Source organism: Chroicocephalus ridibundus, chromosome 1, assembly GCF_963924245.1.
Source record: "Chroicocephalus ridibundus chromosome 1, bChrRid1.1, whole genome shotgun sequence".
Classification (NCBI taxonomy): Eukaryota; Metazoa; Chordata; class Aves; order Charadriiformes; family Laridae; genus Chroicocephalus; species Chroicocephalus ridibundus.
The window spans coordinates 203,475,147-203,491,880 of record NC_086284.1 but is presented as its reverse complement, the minus strand read 5'-3'; the positions used below and the strand labels follow the sequence as shown (position 1 = coordinate 203,491,880).

The following is a 16,734-nucleotide window of genomic DNA, read 5'->3' as shown; positions in this document are numbered from 1 at the left end:
AAGAAAAATAAGTCTGTATCTTTATCTTTACTACGTACAAAAGACCTAAACGAGCCATTTTCAGAGTATTTCATCTTTGCCTCACACTTCCCTTCTAGAGAGCCGAATACTCTCTGCTTATGTTCTGCTTATAGATTAGGATTCCTTCCTAACAACTGGAAGAGGTCTGAGGTCCCAGAGAAGGTATTTTGTCTCCCTCCATTTTTTCACTAAAACAAATGAAAGCAAATCCACAATAGCTGATGGAAGGAAAGGTAAGTTGCTTCTTATCAGTGCAACTGTCTTTGGGTTGACTTTTGGTTCAAAAATTTATAATCTCTACTCTCATAATCTCATCTGCAAAACCTCAGGCCTCCTTTTTACCACCATGAAGACTTGGTTTTGTAATTTTTTTGCACCGGCCCTGGCTGAGGCATCAAGGGTTGGTGCCCGCTTGCCATGTACTCTGTCCATAGCCCCTGGAGTGTAACAGCAGAAGATGCAGCCCATGTAAGAACTGAAGCATCTCCTGGGAACGCCCTCCCAGGGCACAGGGCACAGGGCACTGAGAGTCCCGACTTAGGGACCTCAGATGAACCATGAATTCAGGCATTGGAGTTGGAATATGCATGTCCAGATATACATCTGGACATTGGGGGTTGGACTAGATGATCTCCAGAGGTCCCTTCCAACCCTATGATTCTATGATATACATCTGTGGGCCAAAAGCATGAGCAAATACAAGGAAATTGTGAGACTTATTTTTGCTGGGTGAAAATGAACCCTGCAGAAAGACATGATGGCACTGTGTTTGTTACAAACCACATGGCTAATCCTTTGTTTGGGGAGTTACGATGATTATTTAAGTGACTACATGGCTCTATTCTACCAGGAATCCATTGCCAGTTGAATAAGCTGAGCAAAAAGGGTTCTCCTCCAGAATTGCCTTCCTGGGCGGAACTTCTCTGCTACTGAGACATTTGCCAGGCACAGCCCTAAAGCAGGAGACATACGTGATGGAGTGATTCCAGAAGACACAGACAGGCTTCGTTCTCTCCTCCGTTTCCAGCATGGAATACTCCACAATGATGGGCTTTTCCACCAGGTTGGGAGGAAGGTCCCCGTCACTGTGAATGGCTGTGCTCACTACAGGTGTGTTAATAATAGGGCGATTCGGCAATCTGCGGAAGGAGAAAAAATGCACAGTGATCCAAACGTTGAAATGCAAAGCACTGATTTGGTAAGGTTCTGCAAATAAAAGATTTCCAGTCACTTCCACTCAGAAAGTGAAGCCTTCTGAGGCACCATCAGCCTTCCACGCAGCTGTGTTTCCGAAAGGTGCTGGCACTACTGACGTGGTTATTCTCCCACAGTGCGCCAGAGGAGGACAAGAGACAGTACTGTGGTGACAACTGCAGCACAGGTGGCATTTGGTCACTATAAAAAGCAGCTCTGCCTCCCCCGCACACTCAGAGCAAGTGGAAGAAGGCGTCTGCACAATTCACAAACAGGTTTGAAGTTTACCTCAAGCTCCTGCGGTCGGGATCATAGTTTTCAGGGAGGAGGTGTCCCAGGGATCGGTATATGATGACCATGGCAACAGTATGATGCGGGGAGTCATCCGGGTGTCGCTTCTTTCTCTTTGCAAAAGCACTCTCAGGGCTTAGTGCCTCACTGTTCACCTTAGAGGATAATTTTTGATTTGAAGGCTTCATTGTAGGCACTGCTATGGAATTAACACAAATATTAAATTCTTTCCACACAACTTCGGCGTTGCCATTTAAACTGATAATTTTGCTGTGCAAAGATACAGAGACGTTACTGTTGCTGTAACTCCAGGCTCCTAATGTTATATTTGATATTTTTTAATAAGGTTTTAGCACATTTCATAGTTATATAGCTGATAATCAAATAACCATTGAACTACAAATTACCATTTAGTCTAGCTAGAAAATTAGCCATTTCTAAGCTAGAAGACCCACAAGTATATCAATACTCTGTGCATGATGTAAGGAGAACGTTAAAACAATACACATGCTATTAAGTTGTATATATGGCAAAGCTAGTGCTATAAATACAACAATTGGTCATAAGGGCTTTCTCCCTGCTAATTCTGTTATATAGTGACCTTTCAGTTTTGGCAGTATCTCTTAAAATTCACATTGCCTTTTTCCTTACAGAAAAGATACAAGTCATACAAGCAGGTGTTCTCCTTCTGAGGAAAAACTTGTGAAGATGTATTAGGTTATTCATTATTATATGTTATTTTCACAAGTGTTACTGTTTCCCCATTTGGAGGATATTTAGCCATGGCACGTGTATAATTATTGCACCTTGAGCCACCCTCTCTCTCTTTCCTTGCCCAAGGGAACTTGCGGTTCCTCTCAGCAACCTCCAGGTCTTTCAGAGACGCTGGGAAGCAGGTACTTCCCCACGTATTCCCCCTCATCACCCATCTTCCTGTGCAGCTCAAGACTTTTTATTTGCCGCCTAGTTCTGATAACACGGCTCTGCTCCCAGATTGGGATTCTCCATCTCTCACACCTCCGACTCTGCAGGCACCGGGGGAAGGTGGCTGTGGGGCTGCAGGCTCCGGGTGGCCATCCTGTCCCATCCCGGTGGGAACGGAGGCAGAGCGTTTCTCCCGCATTGACAGGACGGTTCGAGGGGCTACGAGTGAGACCCGACAGACAGGTACAGCCAGTTATGCAGTCCCCTGTGCTCCCATCGCTGCTGCCGGCAGGCAAAATGCCTCAGAAGTATGCACAGCTGCTCCATCCCTAAATAATGTTCGTTTGTGTGGACGGCCGCCCCGCTCTCACCCTAGTACCACTCTGCTTCACAAGGATTAATCACCCTCCTTGGGACCTAGTCAAAATTGCCCTCCAAACGGCAGCAGAAGGGTTTTACCTTTCCTGTCTGAAGGTCTGAACAAAGTATCAGGGAAGACAACAGCTGACTCCAGATCTTTTGGATAATCTTCTTTAATCTCATGAAATCGCGGTATTCTAGCTCCCGTGAAATTAGACTTGTCAAAGATGTCAACAGCAATAACTGAGTGGAGAGAAGTTTCCCATAAAATTAACTTCAATGCTTTCAAATACGATATTGCGACAAAATGAAACATGACTGAAAGGTTAAAATATCTGCACGACGCAGAGAAGACATTTAAACCACAAAATATAAAGTCAAATTTAATTTTTCTCAATTAATACCTTAAATTACAACTAAGGGCTTATGTGTCAGCATCATGTTACATTTATCAAATTATAAATTTATTTTGCAGTGGAAAGGAACTCACAAGACAGTATCGCATACCAGGAAAACCCTACTGCCAACACTGGAAATACAGAAGCGGCGTGTTCCAATTTCAGACTTGCTTCTTGTAGGGAAGGCTAAATCTGCTGCTTCAGAAATAAAACTACTTCTACATCTGTTAAACTGCAAAGTCAGCTAAGCAGAGAAAATAACCTGGATTTTACCTGGGACTACTCCTTAGTCCTCCAGTTCTCCCTCCTCTACACTCTGGCTCTGGCTCACCTCATCAGCTCTGCCTGTTGTCTAATTGCCAAAATATTTAAAAGCAGCTGAGTCAGCTTGAACTTTCCCATTTAAGAGAAGTCATTGAGTGCCAATTTAGATGTTCTAATAAAAGTGAGAAGCTGGAAGTCCTGGGGGTAACCCTACACCGAAAGCTGTGATCCACTGCAAGTTTCTATACGAAGAAATATACAAGTTAAGATCTGCAAATTCCCATTCCTTTCCCAGTCTCCAAATAACTCCCAGATGAGCCATTAGGAAACTCCATTAACACCACGTTCACCTGGAAAAACTGTTCAAAAGAAAACAGACCCCTTTCAGGCCAGAGTCGCCTCGTCCCTCCCAAGCTCACGCCTTTTTACTCTGGAAGAGCTGGTTGAAAAAAAATCAGGATTTACAACCTGCAAGAAATTCTGGTTTTTGTTTTCATCTCAGTTCAGTTCGGTTAAAATAATGAGTGTACTTTTTCTCTGAGTATGAAGATAAAATCATCTTGATTCTGGTAGTCCTGAATCAAAAGGAAATATTTCATTTTTGGTTTATTAAACAGAAATCAAAGTATTTCAGTTTGGCTTAGTTCAACAATAATCCTTCCCCCCTGGAGCTCATGCAGGACTTCATAAACTTTGTGGCTTGACTGTCTCATGCCTTTGCTTTTTATGTCCCTGTGATGATGGACATGAAGCACTTTCAGGACAAGGTTTGTAGGAAAGGCGAATTCACTTCTTATACCAATGGGTGTAGTTGGGAAAATAAGACAAGCTTTTGGGCACATAAGCCCTCTTCAGGTCTGAAATAAAAGCAGCAGCTTGAAAAGCTAAATACAAGTTCAGGCTGATAATAATTTAGACCACCTCTGAAAGAAAAACCAGATAGCAGTGCTGCTTGGGAGGGACCTCTGAAGGTCACCCAACTCGGTCTCCCCTCCCACCCAGAGCAGGACTATCACCGACACCCCATCAGCTCAGACTGCTGGTACCTGGGGAGAAAATGAAACAGAGACGGCAGGGGGGAAATGGGGAAAGAGGCCGAGCAGGCTGTGGCTGCTGTGCTTCACTCGCACGTGTACCACGGGGACATCTGTGAAGTACATCACAGTCCTGCAAGTGCAGGAGCTGCTATTTGCTTGTCAGAGGCGGCGTTTACTGCGATGGGTGAGGAAGGTACGTCTGATGTTTCCTTCTCAGTTTAGACACATTCTCGGTATTCTGGACCCCAAGGATTTTGCTCTGACGATGGGTTTTGCGAGGCTGGGAGGGGTGTTAGAAGGCTTGGATGGGTGATGCTGAGAAAACACCTTTCAGCACAGGAATTTCTACAGACGACGATTTTCTGGATAGGCCCCAGGCTAGGAAGGCATGTGAAAACCAGAGGTATATGATCAATAGTAGGTTGGGGTTTTTTTGTACTGCAGTAATTCTTCAGGTGGTGGTGGTGTGGTTCTTTCAAAAATGTGATCTACTATGTTCAGCCATACTAGGCGGTCTCAAAAGGCATTACCTTTACTTACAAACTTTGTCCTTCCTACCATCTGTACGCTACTGTGGCTGCCACAAAATGCCACACAGAGCAGTGGCCCAGAGGGAAAACAGATCAGAGGTCTTCCAGGAGGCCCCCATGGCAACTGAGAGATACGGATCAAGGCTCAATTGACTTGAAATGAACGCACCGATTAGATTAGAAAATCCATGTCTGTTGTTTCTCAGTGGGTACTACTAAAACAAACAGCTAGCACCTCTACCCAGCACATTTTTAAAGCTCTAATACAAAATGCCAGCTTTCAACAGAGATACTCACTCATGTTAGCGGCAACAATGACAAAAGGTCTCATGTAGGTTTTCTTCATGTTCTGGGCCACATTGTTGAAATATTCCTCATAGTGTCTGAGCAGGTGAGCGGTGCCACCCTCCGTTCGCTGAATTTGCTCCCAGTGCTCCTTATTGCTGGGGTCCAGTAGAGCACTACCCACTTTGATAATATTCTGGGAAACAAAGCACAAGCCTAAATTACGAAGCAAATGAAGCGCTGGGTTTCAAGTGAGGACTATTGAAAGTGATTGGCATTACTGCCTCAGGTGAGTGCATAATGAAATATTTCAATGCAGGCATGTTCTACGGCAGCCACATGAAAAGAGGCACACCAGTGACTCACCCACAGCTCTTTTTGTTACATAAAGCAAATCGTTCCAAACTTTTTATGAGCAAAGTAAGCCAAAATTGGAAGTTGTAATAGAACTGCCTACTTTCTTTCCCCTTTATGACAGGAAGCCTAGTAAGAAAACACCGAAGGAAAACCTAACCATGTTTTCTTTGCCTTGGAGAGATGAGAGACAAGAAAAGCAGAGCGCTTGGCATGTGCACGGAAGAACTCCCCCAGAGAAATCAAAACAATGTGATCTGTTAAAAATCAAAAGAAAGCTATAGATAGCCATATCACTTTCTCTTTTATTTTGATTTTTTTTTTGATTCCTGGATAACTAGGAAAACTTACATAGTAAAGAATGACAAGAGGAAATATTACCTTGCATAAACTTGAAAATACGTAAGAAAACTCAGATCATGTTATTCTCCTCCTGTTTTTATGTTGCTTACAAATGGTGTTAAAAAGGAAGTTCTACCTGACGACCTGCCTCTTCTGCCCTTTCTTACAAGAATATGCAAAGGGACCCTCAGGCAGAATGGAAAAAGACACCAAAAGTGAGTATTAAATGGCTTAAATGGGAAAGATGCTAAGAAGTTTTTAATCTTGGTGTACATATGAACTACACTGTTGTGTCAAAACCTAACTCCTAACTAAGGTAAAATTTGCATAAATGAAGGTAGGAATTAATCACCTTAAGCTCTAAAATAGACAAGGAATATATTTAGGCTTCATTTAGAAGCAGACGGGGAAGATGCTACATTCTCTAAGTTGTCTGCGGCTGCGAGTGCGTACCTGAGACAAAAGAGGCTGCCAGCGTGTTTACCTCTGTCTAGGGTGAGAAGCACTACACGGTTCCCCAGGAACACAGGAGACACATGCTGTACTTGGTATCAGGCCTCCTCGGTGTTTGTGAATGTTATTGATGTTTTTTAGTTATCTATTTTTCAGGCTTCTACCTGAGACTATTAAAAAAAAATAAATTCCTTCTCCCCTTGTGCTCCCTCAGCCTAGGATATTACCTCCTTTTTCTCATGAGCTTTGCTCATTAATTTTCAAATTCCTGACCTATCCTAAAAATGTGTAGGCAGTTCTTGAAAACATCATCTGCATGAGTTTCAGTGCCAAGTGCAGAGAATAACACATTAAAGCAGAGGTTTCCAAACCTTTTTTTTTTGCTTATTCTTTTTTTTACTTAACAAAACATGATAAAAATGAAGTTTCTCCTCAAGATCTGGACGGGGGAATTCCTTCACTCCATAGCCTGCAGGTACAAGTTTGTCAGCACAGTGTCTCCTTAGGAAAAGTAAAACTGATTCTCTTAAAATCTGGTGCATCTAAAATGTTGAATGTTTCTGAAGTTCCCCACTTCCTGTTGACTGCACAGTCCAAGACACTGAGGAATTTTCACAGCCACATTTCCTCCTGCTCCCACCTCCCAAGGGATGACCTCTCCTGGTGCAGCTTGGCCTTGCTCAGAGTCTCCAAGTTCACCCTGAAGTCTGCTTGACCTCCTGCAGTACTGTGAGCAGTGAGCTGGGTGCGGCACACCTTCAAAGGGAGCCAGACCACCTTTGGCCAGCACAGGGGCCAGTCTCGGCCCACGGAGGGTTGTTCCAGCATTCCTGCCCTGGTGCCTGAGCTCTGGGGTCTGCTAGCACAGGTCCAGCAGGGTCTTTTGGCTTTGACTCTGTGCTGTGCTACGCTTGGGGTCTTGGAAATAGTATTGGCAAGCATGGACAGCCATACCCTGCAGGACACATGGCAACGAGGAGAGCTCGACCAGCCTGACATGGGTCATCCAACCTTCACATCTTCAGACCACAGAAAACTCCAAACAAGTTCTACAGCTGGTTCTCCAGACTTGGTCAGGTCTTTGGTAATAACTGGGTCTTTCATGAATGCTCTGACTAGCAGAAGTCCTCTGGCACGTATTTTTGTATGTGCCAGCATCATTTAAAATATCAATACAGTATGGAGTGTCTTTCAATGTATCAACTCTTTAATAAACATGACGTGAGTGTTTCTAAACTGAATTATAAGAAACCTTCAGAGTCAGTAACTCAAAGTTAGTTCACTGCACATTTAAATGAAAATGATCACATCAGGCAGGTTTTCCAACAAAATGGAATACGGTGCACAAAGATGTTTTATCCAGGAATAACACATCAACTTGATTATTTTTTCATTTGCGGAATTTTGCTTTTGGTTGTTAGTACGAGAGGCTCGACATGAGCCGTCAGTGTGCACTAGCAGCCCAGAAAGCCAATCGTATCCTGGGCTGCATTGGGAGAAGCGTGGCCAGCAGGTCAAGGGAGGTGATTCTCCCCCTCTACTCCACTCTCGTGAGACCCCACCTGGAATACTGCGTCCAGTTCTGGAGCCCCTACTACAAGAAAGATATGGACGTGCTGGAACGTGTCCAGAGAAGGGCCACGAGGATGATCAGAGGGCTGGAGCGCCTCTCCTATGAGGACAGACTGAGAGAGCTGGGGTTGTTCAGCCTGGAGAAGAGAAGGCTCCGAGGAGACCTTATAGCGGCCTACCAGTATCTTAAGGGGGCCTACAAGAAAGCTGGTGAGGGACTTTTTAGGATGTTGGGTAATGGTAGAACTAGAGGGAATGGATTAAAACTAGAGATGGGACGATTCAGACTGGATGTTAGGAAGAAGTTCTTCACCATGAGGGTGGTGAGACACTGGAACAGGTTGCCCAGAGAGGTGGTGGAAGCCCCATCCCTGGAAGTTTTTAAGGCCAGGCTGGACGGGCTCTGAGCAACCTGGTCTAGTGGGAGGTGTCCCTGCCCACGGCAGGGGGGTTGGAACGAGATGATCTTTAAGGTCCCTTCCAACCCTAACAATTCTATGATATTTATTATGTGTGCATACGCACATGCATAACCAACTTCCCATTCTAAATTGAGAAGACTGACTCATTTGTGAAACATATTAAGCAATTACATGACATTCGCTCCACTTTGGTCAAAGACAAATGTAATTATCCATTGCCATAAAACTTTTATGGGGAACTGTAAAGGCTCAGCACAGTATATAGTATCTCTCTTACTTCATTGAATTCCACGTCCCTCGTGGCTGCCAGGTCAAACCCTTGCTGCTGGCTCTCATATTGGAGGACCCGGATCATCATCTGGTAAGCTGTCCTCACATCGTTGCCATACAAGCTGTGTGTGTATTTCGTGGCATTCTGCAGCGCTCTCGCGATCCGTATGGTTTTGTCTCCATCCAACTTGGTCTCATTGTGGTGTAACTTCTCATTCTGAATCAGAGACAAGAAAGGAAGAAAAAATCCAATGATGTATCTTTTTTTTTTTTTCATTCTAGTTACAAAGACAATCACCATTTAGGGATTTTTGGCACAAAGCAGTTGTTCGATTAAAATGGTATTTGTCTTGAGAATGGGTGGACAGGACAATTCAATGGAAAATGTAACTGAGAACCAGAAAAGCACAGGGGCTCTGATGGGAAACAAGGGAGTTCAAGGACTCAGTAAAAAAGTAGAGTGCACAGATATCAAACTGGAGTCCAAACTGATGTTCCTTTATAAAATAAAGGCAAAACCGAGAAAAGACAGCTTACCATGTTTTTTAGATCCACAAAGGTGTTGGTGGTGCAGTTGAAAAGCTCAGGAGGCAGCCAGCCCTTTTCAATGTTACAGTGGCGAACCGCGTTTCCTGAAGGAAATGAAGTGTTAATCGTAAATAGCAATGTTTTGAATTGTGCTGGGCAAATCTTCACAGATTTCAAATATCCTAGACAGATTTCCTACATTTTCAAGTTTCTTAGAGCTACGCACATATTTCACTTTCCAAACTGGGATTCCTGTCTGAGAAAAGTCGGACTACTAACCTTCATGAATCGGTTTCCCCAAGCTTTAGAGAAAAGTTATGCAAGTGTCAAGATCTGCCGAACCGCCCTCGGCCTCGCTGCCCTAACATTCTCAAATTAATTCAGCAACTTATTTGTAGCAAATATGAGAAAGACTGTGCACTTCCTAAATATTTCTGAAAACATACCAGATTTCTGTGCAATAGCCTACATAGGAAGACCTCCCAGATAAATGCTGTCTTCATGTCAAAACACGCCGGCATCTTTGCACGTGGAACGTGGTAGACACTTCAGCCAACATCTATAATTGCCTTTTGCCTCTTGTGAATGGTCTGTGAGCAGCCTACCGCTCCATTTAGCCTATTCTTTTTGTACGATTTGTCAAACCATTTTAAAATTAATTCTCGGCCGTGGATCCTTCACAGTGAATCGCAAGTTATCAAATTCAAAGTTCACATTGTGCTGGTTAACTTGCACATGACACACTGCATGTGCCTAAGCCATTTAATTATTAATATCTAAATAAGAATTATAATTAATGAACAATACCTAATTATATTATTTCTCTTCCGTGACTAGGTGAATACAACTAAGCCTCAGGTTCTTAGTCTGAATAGTCATTATTATAAAGCTTACTTTTTTTGAATGTTCTGTAAATCACTTAAAACGTACAAGTCCTGTAAGTGCCCGTGCCTGCTAGCCTATTTGCTAGAAGAGACACTGGGGCTAATGACAAGAACAGTGCAGAAAACTTATTTTAATTCAGCTTTATACTGTTTAATAATGTAAATATGCTTCACTTACTTTAAAAAAAAAAAAAATCAATTCTGTCTCCTAAAATCCTCAGAACAGAAGCTTGACTACAGAGCTTCTGCACACCTACAGGCAGTGACCTCCCCGCAGTAATATCTGGGGAAGTCACATAACCATTTTTAACTCATTCAGCCCGCGAAGGGCCCGCAGCAGAGCTACCAGGCCCAGAAATCAGACACATGTTTCATTTCCCACAGAACAGCCTTCAGAAAAGACTGGGAACCCCGTTTGCAAAAACCTGATAAATGTTTTCAGGGAACATGTGTGAAAAAGGAGGTTGCCATTTGCCCGCTGTATGAAACAACACAGCTCACGTGCTTTATTGAATGCGTTTTTCAGCTGCCTGACTTACGGGTTAGAGAAAAGATGCTGGGTGAAAAAACGCGAGTTCTGTTGTAGCTCTTAGCTTTATTAGCCTGCAAAACTAGTAAACCAATCATCACGTAAAGGATTTGCCTCATTTTATCTTTGCCCAGAGGAGCTGTATCGCTAGAGAACACGTACAAGTCACTAGATACTAAAAGTTACGTGCGTAAGAATTGCTTAATAGAGTAAACAGAAAATAGAAAATTGGACTGTGCCTTCTTGAAAATACAGATACAGAATTTCTGTTCTTTATATGTGTTTATCTGCTGCACTTCTGTGTTTATTGCTGCTATTCCAAACGTATTTTAAAAGTTCTTGAGTTTCAGCTAGCTCAACTTTTCTGCCCGTGCTATGCATGAACTATGCTGTAATCTCTAGACCCAATGAATTAATGCCATTCCCTATGTACACATTTTTTCACTCCTTTTTTTTTCCCCTCAAACAGGCATGTAGATAAAGCAGTTAATGTTTTACCCAGGCAACTTACCCACTGATCCCTTAGGACATGGCACAGCAGCTGGCTGGCCAAACTTGGTCTGTGGCCACCAAATACCAGCCTCGAAAGCTTTGGGACAGCCATTATAAATTACTGAAAGCACAAAAAGAAATTATGCGATTTTCCTGACACGATAAAAATCACAACACGGAGGTATTTTCAACCTGCCTGAAGGACCTCCCCGTAATTCCCAAGCCCCGTCAGGATACCTGCCCTCTGCAGCGCCTTCCAAGCTGTAAGCCATCAGCAGCGCGGGCAGACAGGTACAGGCAGAGGAGAGCTCGGGATGATTATGGGGCTCCGGATTTTGGCTCTGCCTATCTCTGCCTGCTCCTTTCTTGTGGGAAAACATTTCTCCTTCGTTTCACCCACGCGCTGTGGGGGGATGGCTGGCTGCAGCGGCTTTGTGCTGATCCCAGGAGGAGGGTGGGTGGGTGAGAGGAAAGGCAGGATGGGCAAGACGGAGAAGAAAGGGAGAGGGCACTGGGTGCACGGCACAGCCTCTGCAGGCAGAAGGCTCTTCAGCTGCAGCACAGCAACACACTGCCGCCCTGCCAGACGAACTCAGGTTTCAACTAAAATTAGGATTAGTGTTTTGCTCTGGCCCGTCCACGCCCCCCCCTCCCCGCCCTCCAAGCTAGCTATATTTCCATTTGATGAAAATTAAAGAAAGATGAGCTTTTTTCTTTTTTCCCCGTGAAGCATATTGGCACAGACTCGGGAGGAGGGGTGCAGGTTGAGGCTGCCGCAGCTCCCGTTGCCCCCGCTGCAGCCACCCGGCCGGGCTGACCAATGCCCCGGGACGCAGCTGCCGTGCCCGCCGCTCTGCACCCCCCGTCTCCCCACCGGCCCTGCAGCTACAGCCCGGCCGGCCGGCAGCGCTTGCTGGACAAGGAGGTACCTTCACAGCCCTTCCCAGTCACTTCAGCAAAGGGGTTGTCACAGCGGTTGCACTGCCGCCCTATGACGCCAGGTTTGCAGGGACACTGTCCCGTCTCCATGTCGCAGGCGCGCGTGTGGGAGCCGGATGGGAAGCAGTCGCAGGGGTAGCAGGTGTCACTGCTCTGGGGCCTGTAGTAATTTGCCTAGAAAAAGCGAAATGACAGACACGAGGTATTTGACCTGTATTCCACATTACTTGCTTTTCTGAAATCCTGCTCTAGCAGTGTGTGCATCATAAAAGGGCTAAATTTGCAAAGCACAGGATAATAATGATGATACTATTAACAGAAAATGTAATATCTATGTGAGGTGTGCTGTGCTGGCAATGCGGAGAGGCAGAGCTGAGTGCTGGCGGGATGGCTGGACTGCCCTGCCCCACGGAGACCCACGATTTGGACCACCATTTGCAGTGGGGGCAGAGGGACCACATTACTCCTCGTGCACTTGCTGCCAGCGCCCAGCGGACGTGTTCTTGGAGGATCTGCAGTTTTCTCTGCTTTGCAATTCCACTCTTGTATGGCACGAACAAGCCAGAGAGGAAGCTTCCTGCACTGCCCATTTGTTTCAGGTACAGGGAGGAGAGCAACCACTGATCCCGTATTCAAACCACATCTGTAAACGCTTTTGATCTGAGGCGTTACGTGATTACACAAGAGCATGTTGCTGGCACCCCACTGACTCTATTTAACGCAACAGTTGCTGTGTGTCCTGCAAAAAGAGTACGGGGCCAGATTCGCGGCCGCCGGTCTGCACAGGCGCAGCTCCTCTGATGTAATTCAAGCCTATTGTAAAACCTATTGTGAGAAGTCCTTTGTAAAACCTTCAGGAGGGAGGCGTCTCCCCTCCCACGTCCCCCCGGTCTGTCCCTGCCTGTGCGTGGCCAATTCCTCTTCAATTCGACAGAGCTGGCACTGAGGACAGACAGCGTTTCGCCTCCTATTATTTCCCTCCCTCCAGCTGCTATGCCTTTTGCTGGCCCATGGCAGAGGGGAGAGCTTCACCCAGCTGGCCCGAGCTGTTTCACGGCTATTACTCACTTGTGATACACAAAACACCACCAGCACTCCTCTGCACCCAGGCCTGATCTCCCCCGATAAACCGGGCTGCGCGTCAGAGAGATCAGAGCCAGGCTTTCATCCTCTCAGTTTTGCTTTCCAAACGCAAATAAGATAAGAGCTGCACAGTATGATTTTGTGAAGGGCGGTGCCAGCAAAATGTTTTAGGTAAAGATTAAATACACTGCACTGCATATATGGCATACAAAGCACAACCGTGTGTACTCTGTCTCAGAAACTCACTTGTTGTAGTTATTAGTGGTATAGTTACTTTTTAAACTAAAGAAATTTTGACTTAAGACAGGTTTTTCTTGCTTACCTTACAGTGGCATTCTCCATTGGTCTTATTGCAATCAGAATCAAACCCTTTGCTAGTCTCACAATTACACGGACCACAGATGGGATTTCCCCACCAGCCTCTGGGACAAGGGAGGTCGATCCTATAAAAGAATGTCACAATGAAAGAAAGTTCTTTTAAGCTTCCTCTTAGAAGTTGGGGAAAAAGGCCTTTGGGCCAAATCTGCACAAAACTCCATCAGCTCAGAGAGTGTCATGTTGAGATACTTGCAGCAGTCAAGACTCAATACATATATAAATATATATACACTGTATTAAAATGATAAAGAATATCAGTGCTACAAAACCCTGGTGGTTATCCTTCTATAAATGTTTTCAAGACCAGCTCCTCTCTACAAGGAGTATACATCTATATGAGCAAATAAAGTGCTCTTTCCTCTGGGAGAGGGTGATGGGGCACACTTTGCCTAGTGGAAACAGTCCCGGTCCCACCAGCCCCAGCCCCGTGCCGGGGACAGCGCTGATGGGGACAGGCTGGAGAGCCTGTGCCGGGCTGTGACAGCACTTCAACAGCTCAGGCAACTGCAGACGCTGCTCAGCCCGTGCCTTGGTTTACCTGCTGCCACAAGCGGCCTTGGGGTACAGCTCCCCAACGCTTTATACCCCACCTCCCACCCCTGCGGGTTCCTGTCCCACCCCCCCGTGGGCAGCACTGCTTGTCCAACCCGCGGGGACACGGGCTCAGATGCAGAGCTGGCTGCAAGCTCACCCTATGAAGAAGAGTCACTACTTTCAGCCAACCTGGCTTTCTCAGCCAGCTCACCACAAGGTCTGAAAAGCCCTGGTCTGCAGCAGGGGAGGAGCAGGAGGACACATGTGGTTGGGGACACGGAAGGGGGAAGGGTGACAGCTTTGATACAGACTATGAACGGAGCAGCACAGCTAGTCAGAGGCTGTGCATCAACCCAAAAGCCACCCCTGCTGCAGAATAACCCTTGTTTTCACTGGTTCTTTTTCTGCTGGGTGGGCTTCTGAGCAGGTTTGTCCCACAGGTGCCCCAACAGTAGTGTTGGCAAGGAGAGCTCTGGGAAGGGGCCAGGGTCTCTGCTAGCTGAAAGTCTTCATCAGCAACCGCCTGAAGGACGACACTGCTGCGTCTGTGATCAGCATAATGCACAAGGAATCCCCTCCCTGCTGCTCATTTTAGGGAAGAAAAGCTGTTTGCCGTCTGTTTCAAAGACCACATCGAATTCTGTTTACGGTAATTGCCAGGTTTGTACTTCCATGCTTTATAATACGAAAAACCACAATGCTGCACTTGACATGATGTCGGCAGATAATGACAAGGGACAACGTCTCTCTGTAGCTAATCCAGAGGAATGAAAGATGAATCTGGCAACAGCACGGCCAACATTTGCAAGCCCACACAACAAACGGTGGAGGAAGAAGCTTGTGGTTTTCAAAGGGAAGGAAACATCACATGAGCTATTCCTAAATGGGCAGACAAATGCACTTCATTTGCACATCATGAATGGCCCATATTACAGTAAATCAAAGTGCTGTCTCTGGGATAAGGCCGGCTGCTGAATGCTTATCTGAGACCAGGAAACCAGTGGTGAGGGAATCAGCACGTTTCTCCACAGAGCTATATAGGACATAGGCCTCTCAGACGGCCCTGAAGAGACGGCTTTTTGCCAGCCCAGGGAGTGGATCCGAACTGCAAAGCCATTTTATCTGGCCACAGGCCACCTAACGGGATGCATCGCTCTGTGTGTGTGTGTGTGCGTGCTGGGGGAGCTGAAGGAGACACAGAGCAAACTCAGGCCAAGCCCACCACAAGGTGCAGGTCAGACGCAGTGCTGTGTCATGCATCACAGTTGGTCGAGCCCCTGAGCTGCTGTGGAAGCAAAGTGGTTCCTCAGCATATAGAAGTTTGCCTGGTCTCTGGGAAGAGAGCTCAGGAGCACCAAAGGGCATGGAGCCTCCAAATACCATCTACTACGAGCACTCAAATTGTAACAGGAAAGCTAACCGAAGCAGAAAAGGAAGCAGGAGGACTGCTGCCTTAGCAGAAGAGGTACTTGGAGGGATCAAGAACAAAAATAACCCTCTTACTTGCTCTCACAGTACTGTCCATAGTAGCTTTGTCCACATTCGCAGGTGTAGCCATGGGATGAGCTAGGTTTGTGCACGCACGTGGAGACATGCTCACATGGGTTCAGGTTACATACATCAACACAGTCTCTCCCGAAGTACCCTGGGGAGACAAGGTCATAAAATTACAGCAACCGTTGTAATTTACGATTTGCATGTCTCCAAAAGACCATCTATTTTAAGCCTATACACTAATAACACATCTTCAATAATCTGTAGATTCCCCCTGAGATACTGTCAGAAAGAAGGCACCCTTTTCCCTCTCAGCAAAAAAGATAGTGGGTTGCTCTTTTCAACGGTCTGTTAACATGCTTGAGGCACCCTTGTGCCTTTGGTTCCCAGTTTTATATTCAGGGCATGTGTTACAAATAGTTTTGTATTCTCTCCCTGCGTGAACGGGAGGTGACTGCGCTGGGTGCTGACAGCATGTGCTGGCTACATGCACCAAAACAGAGAAAACATTCAAAGTATCTCGATTAGGATGCAGGGTGTGAGACTGAAATCCAACAGCAGAAAAGGCTGGGAAAGAAAAAGAAAACAGACAAAAAGAAAAAGGGGAGGTGCATGGAAAGAGCCCTTTGGACCAGAAACCGTCTTTCTGTTTGATTGATATGTTGCCTAGAACAAATGATCCTCAGTCCATGACTGCAGTTTCAAGGGTGCTACAGTACGGCTTAGAAAGATAATACTGACTGGATGAGGAAGAATCAGAAGATGAGCGCTTTGCAGGCATGCTGCTGCTGCTGCTCTTCTGACGAGCACATGAGGATGTGATCCAGCTCCTGGATGAGTGCACGCGACGGTCGCTGGTTTACCTGGGTCACAGACACAGGAGTAGCTGTCCCAGTCGTCACTGCAGTAGCTGTGCTGGGGACACGGGTTGGAATCACAGGGGTTATCCACTTCGCAACCCTCCTTCACGTTGATCTTGATAGCCTGTTTCATGTTGAGTGTAGCTATATTTGTAGATGTCTCTCCCATTCTTACTCCCTGGTGACAAAAGACAATTATTTTTAAATTAGAGTCTTCATTCAGAATACAGTCATATGTTTCACTACTTCCATTAATCCATACGGCTACATTTTAAAGAAATAGCACCTGACGAGCC

General features: G+C 45.7%; 1 protein-coding gene across 1 annotated transcript in view; it reads right to left on the bottom strand.

Moving 5' to 3' along the window:
• The window catches only part of CELSR1 (cadherin EGF LAG seven-pass G-type receptor 1), a 175,233-nt gene that overhangs the window by 25,488 nt on the left and 133,011 nt on the right, over window positions 1–16,734 (bottom strand). The window contains exons 12-22 of the mRNA XM_063323392.1: window positions 16,442–16,616; window positions 15,588–15,729; window positions 13,495–13,615; window positions 12,080–12,263; window positions 11,170–11,271; window positions 9,255–9,349; window positions 8,725–8,934; window positions 5,317–5,500; window positions 2,890–3,033; window positions 1,504–1,705; window positions 993–1,160 (exon numbers count right to left, since the gene is read on the bottom strand). Of these exons, the coding sequence (XP_063179462.1) occupies window positions 993–1,160; window positions 1,504–1,705; window positions 2,890–3,033; window positions 5,317–5,500; window positions 8,725–8,934; window positions 9,255–9,349; window positions 11,170–11,271; window positions 12,080–12,263; window positions 13,495–13,615; window positions 15,588–15,729; window positions 16,442–16,616 (1,727 nt within the window). The remainder of the gene's footprint in view (window positions 1–992; window positions 1,161–1,503; window positions 1,706–2,889; window positions 3,034–5,316; window positions 5,501–8,724; window positions 8,935–9,254; window positions 9,350–11,169; window positions 11,272–12,079; window positions 12,264–13,494; window positions 13,616–15,587; window positions 15,730–16,441; window positions 16,617–16,734) is intronic.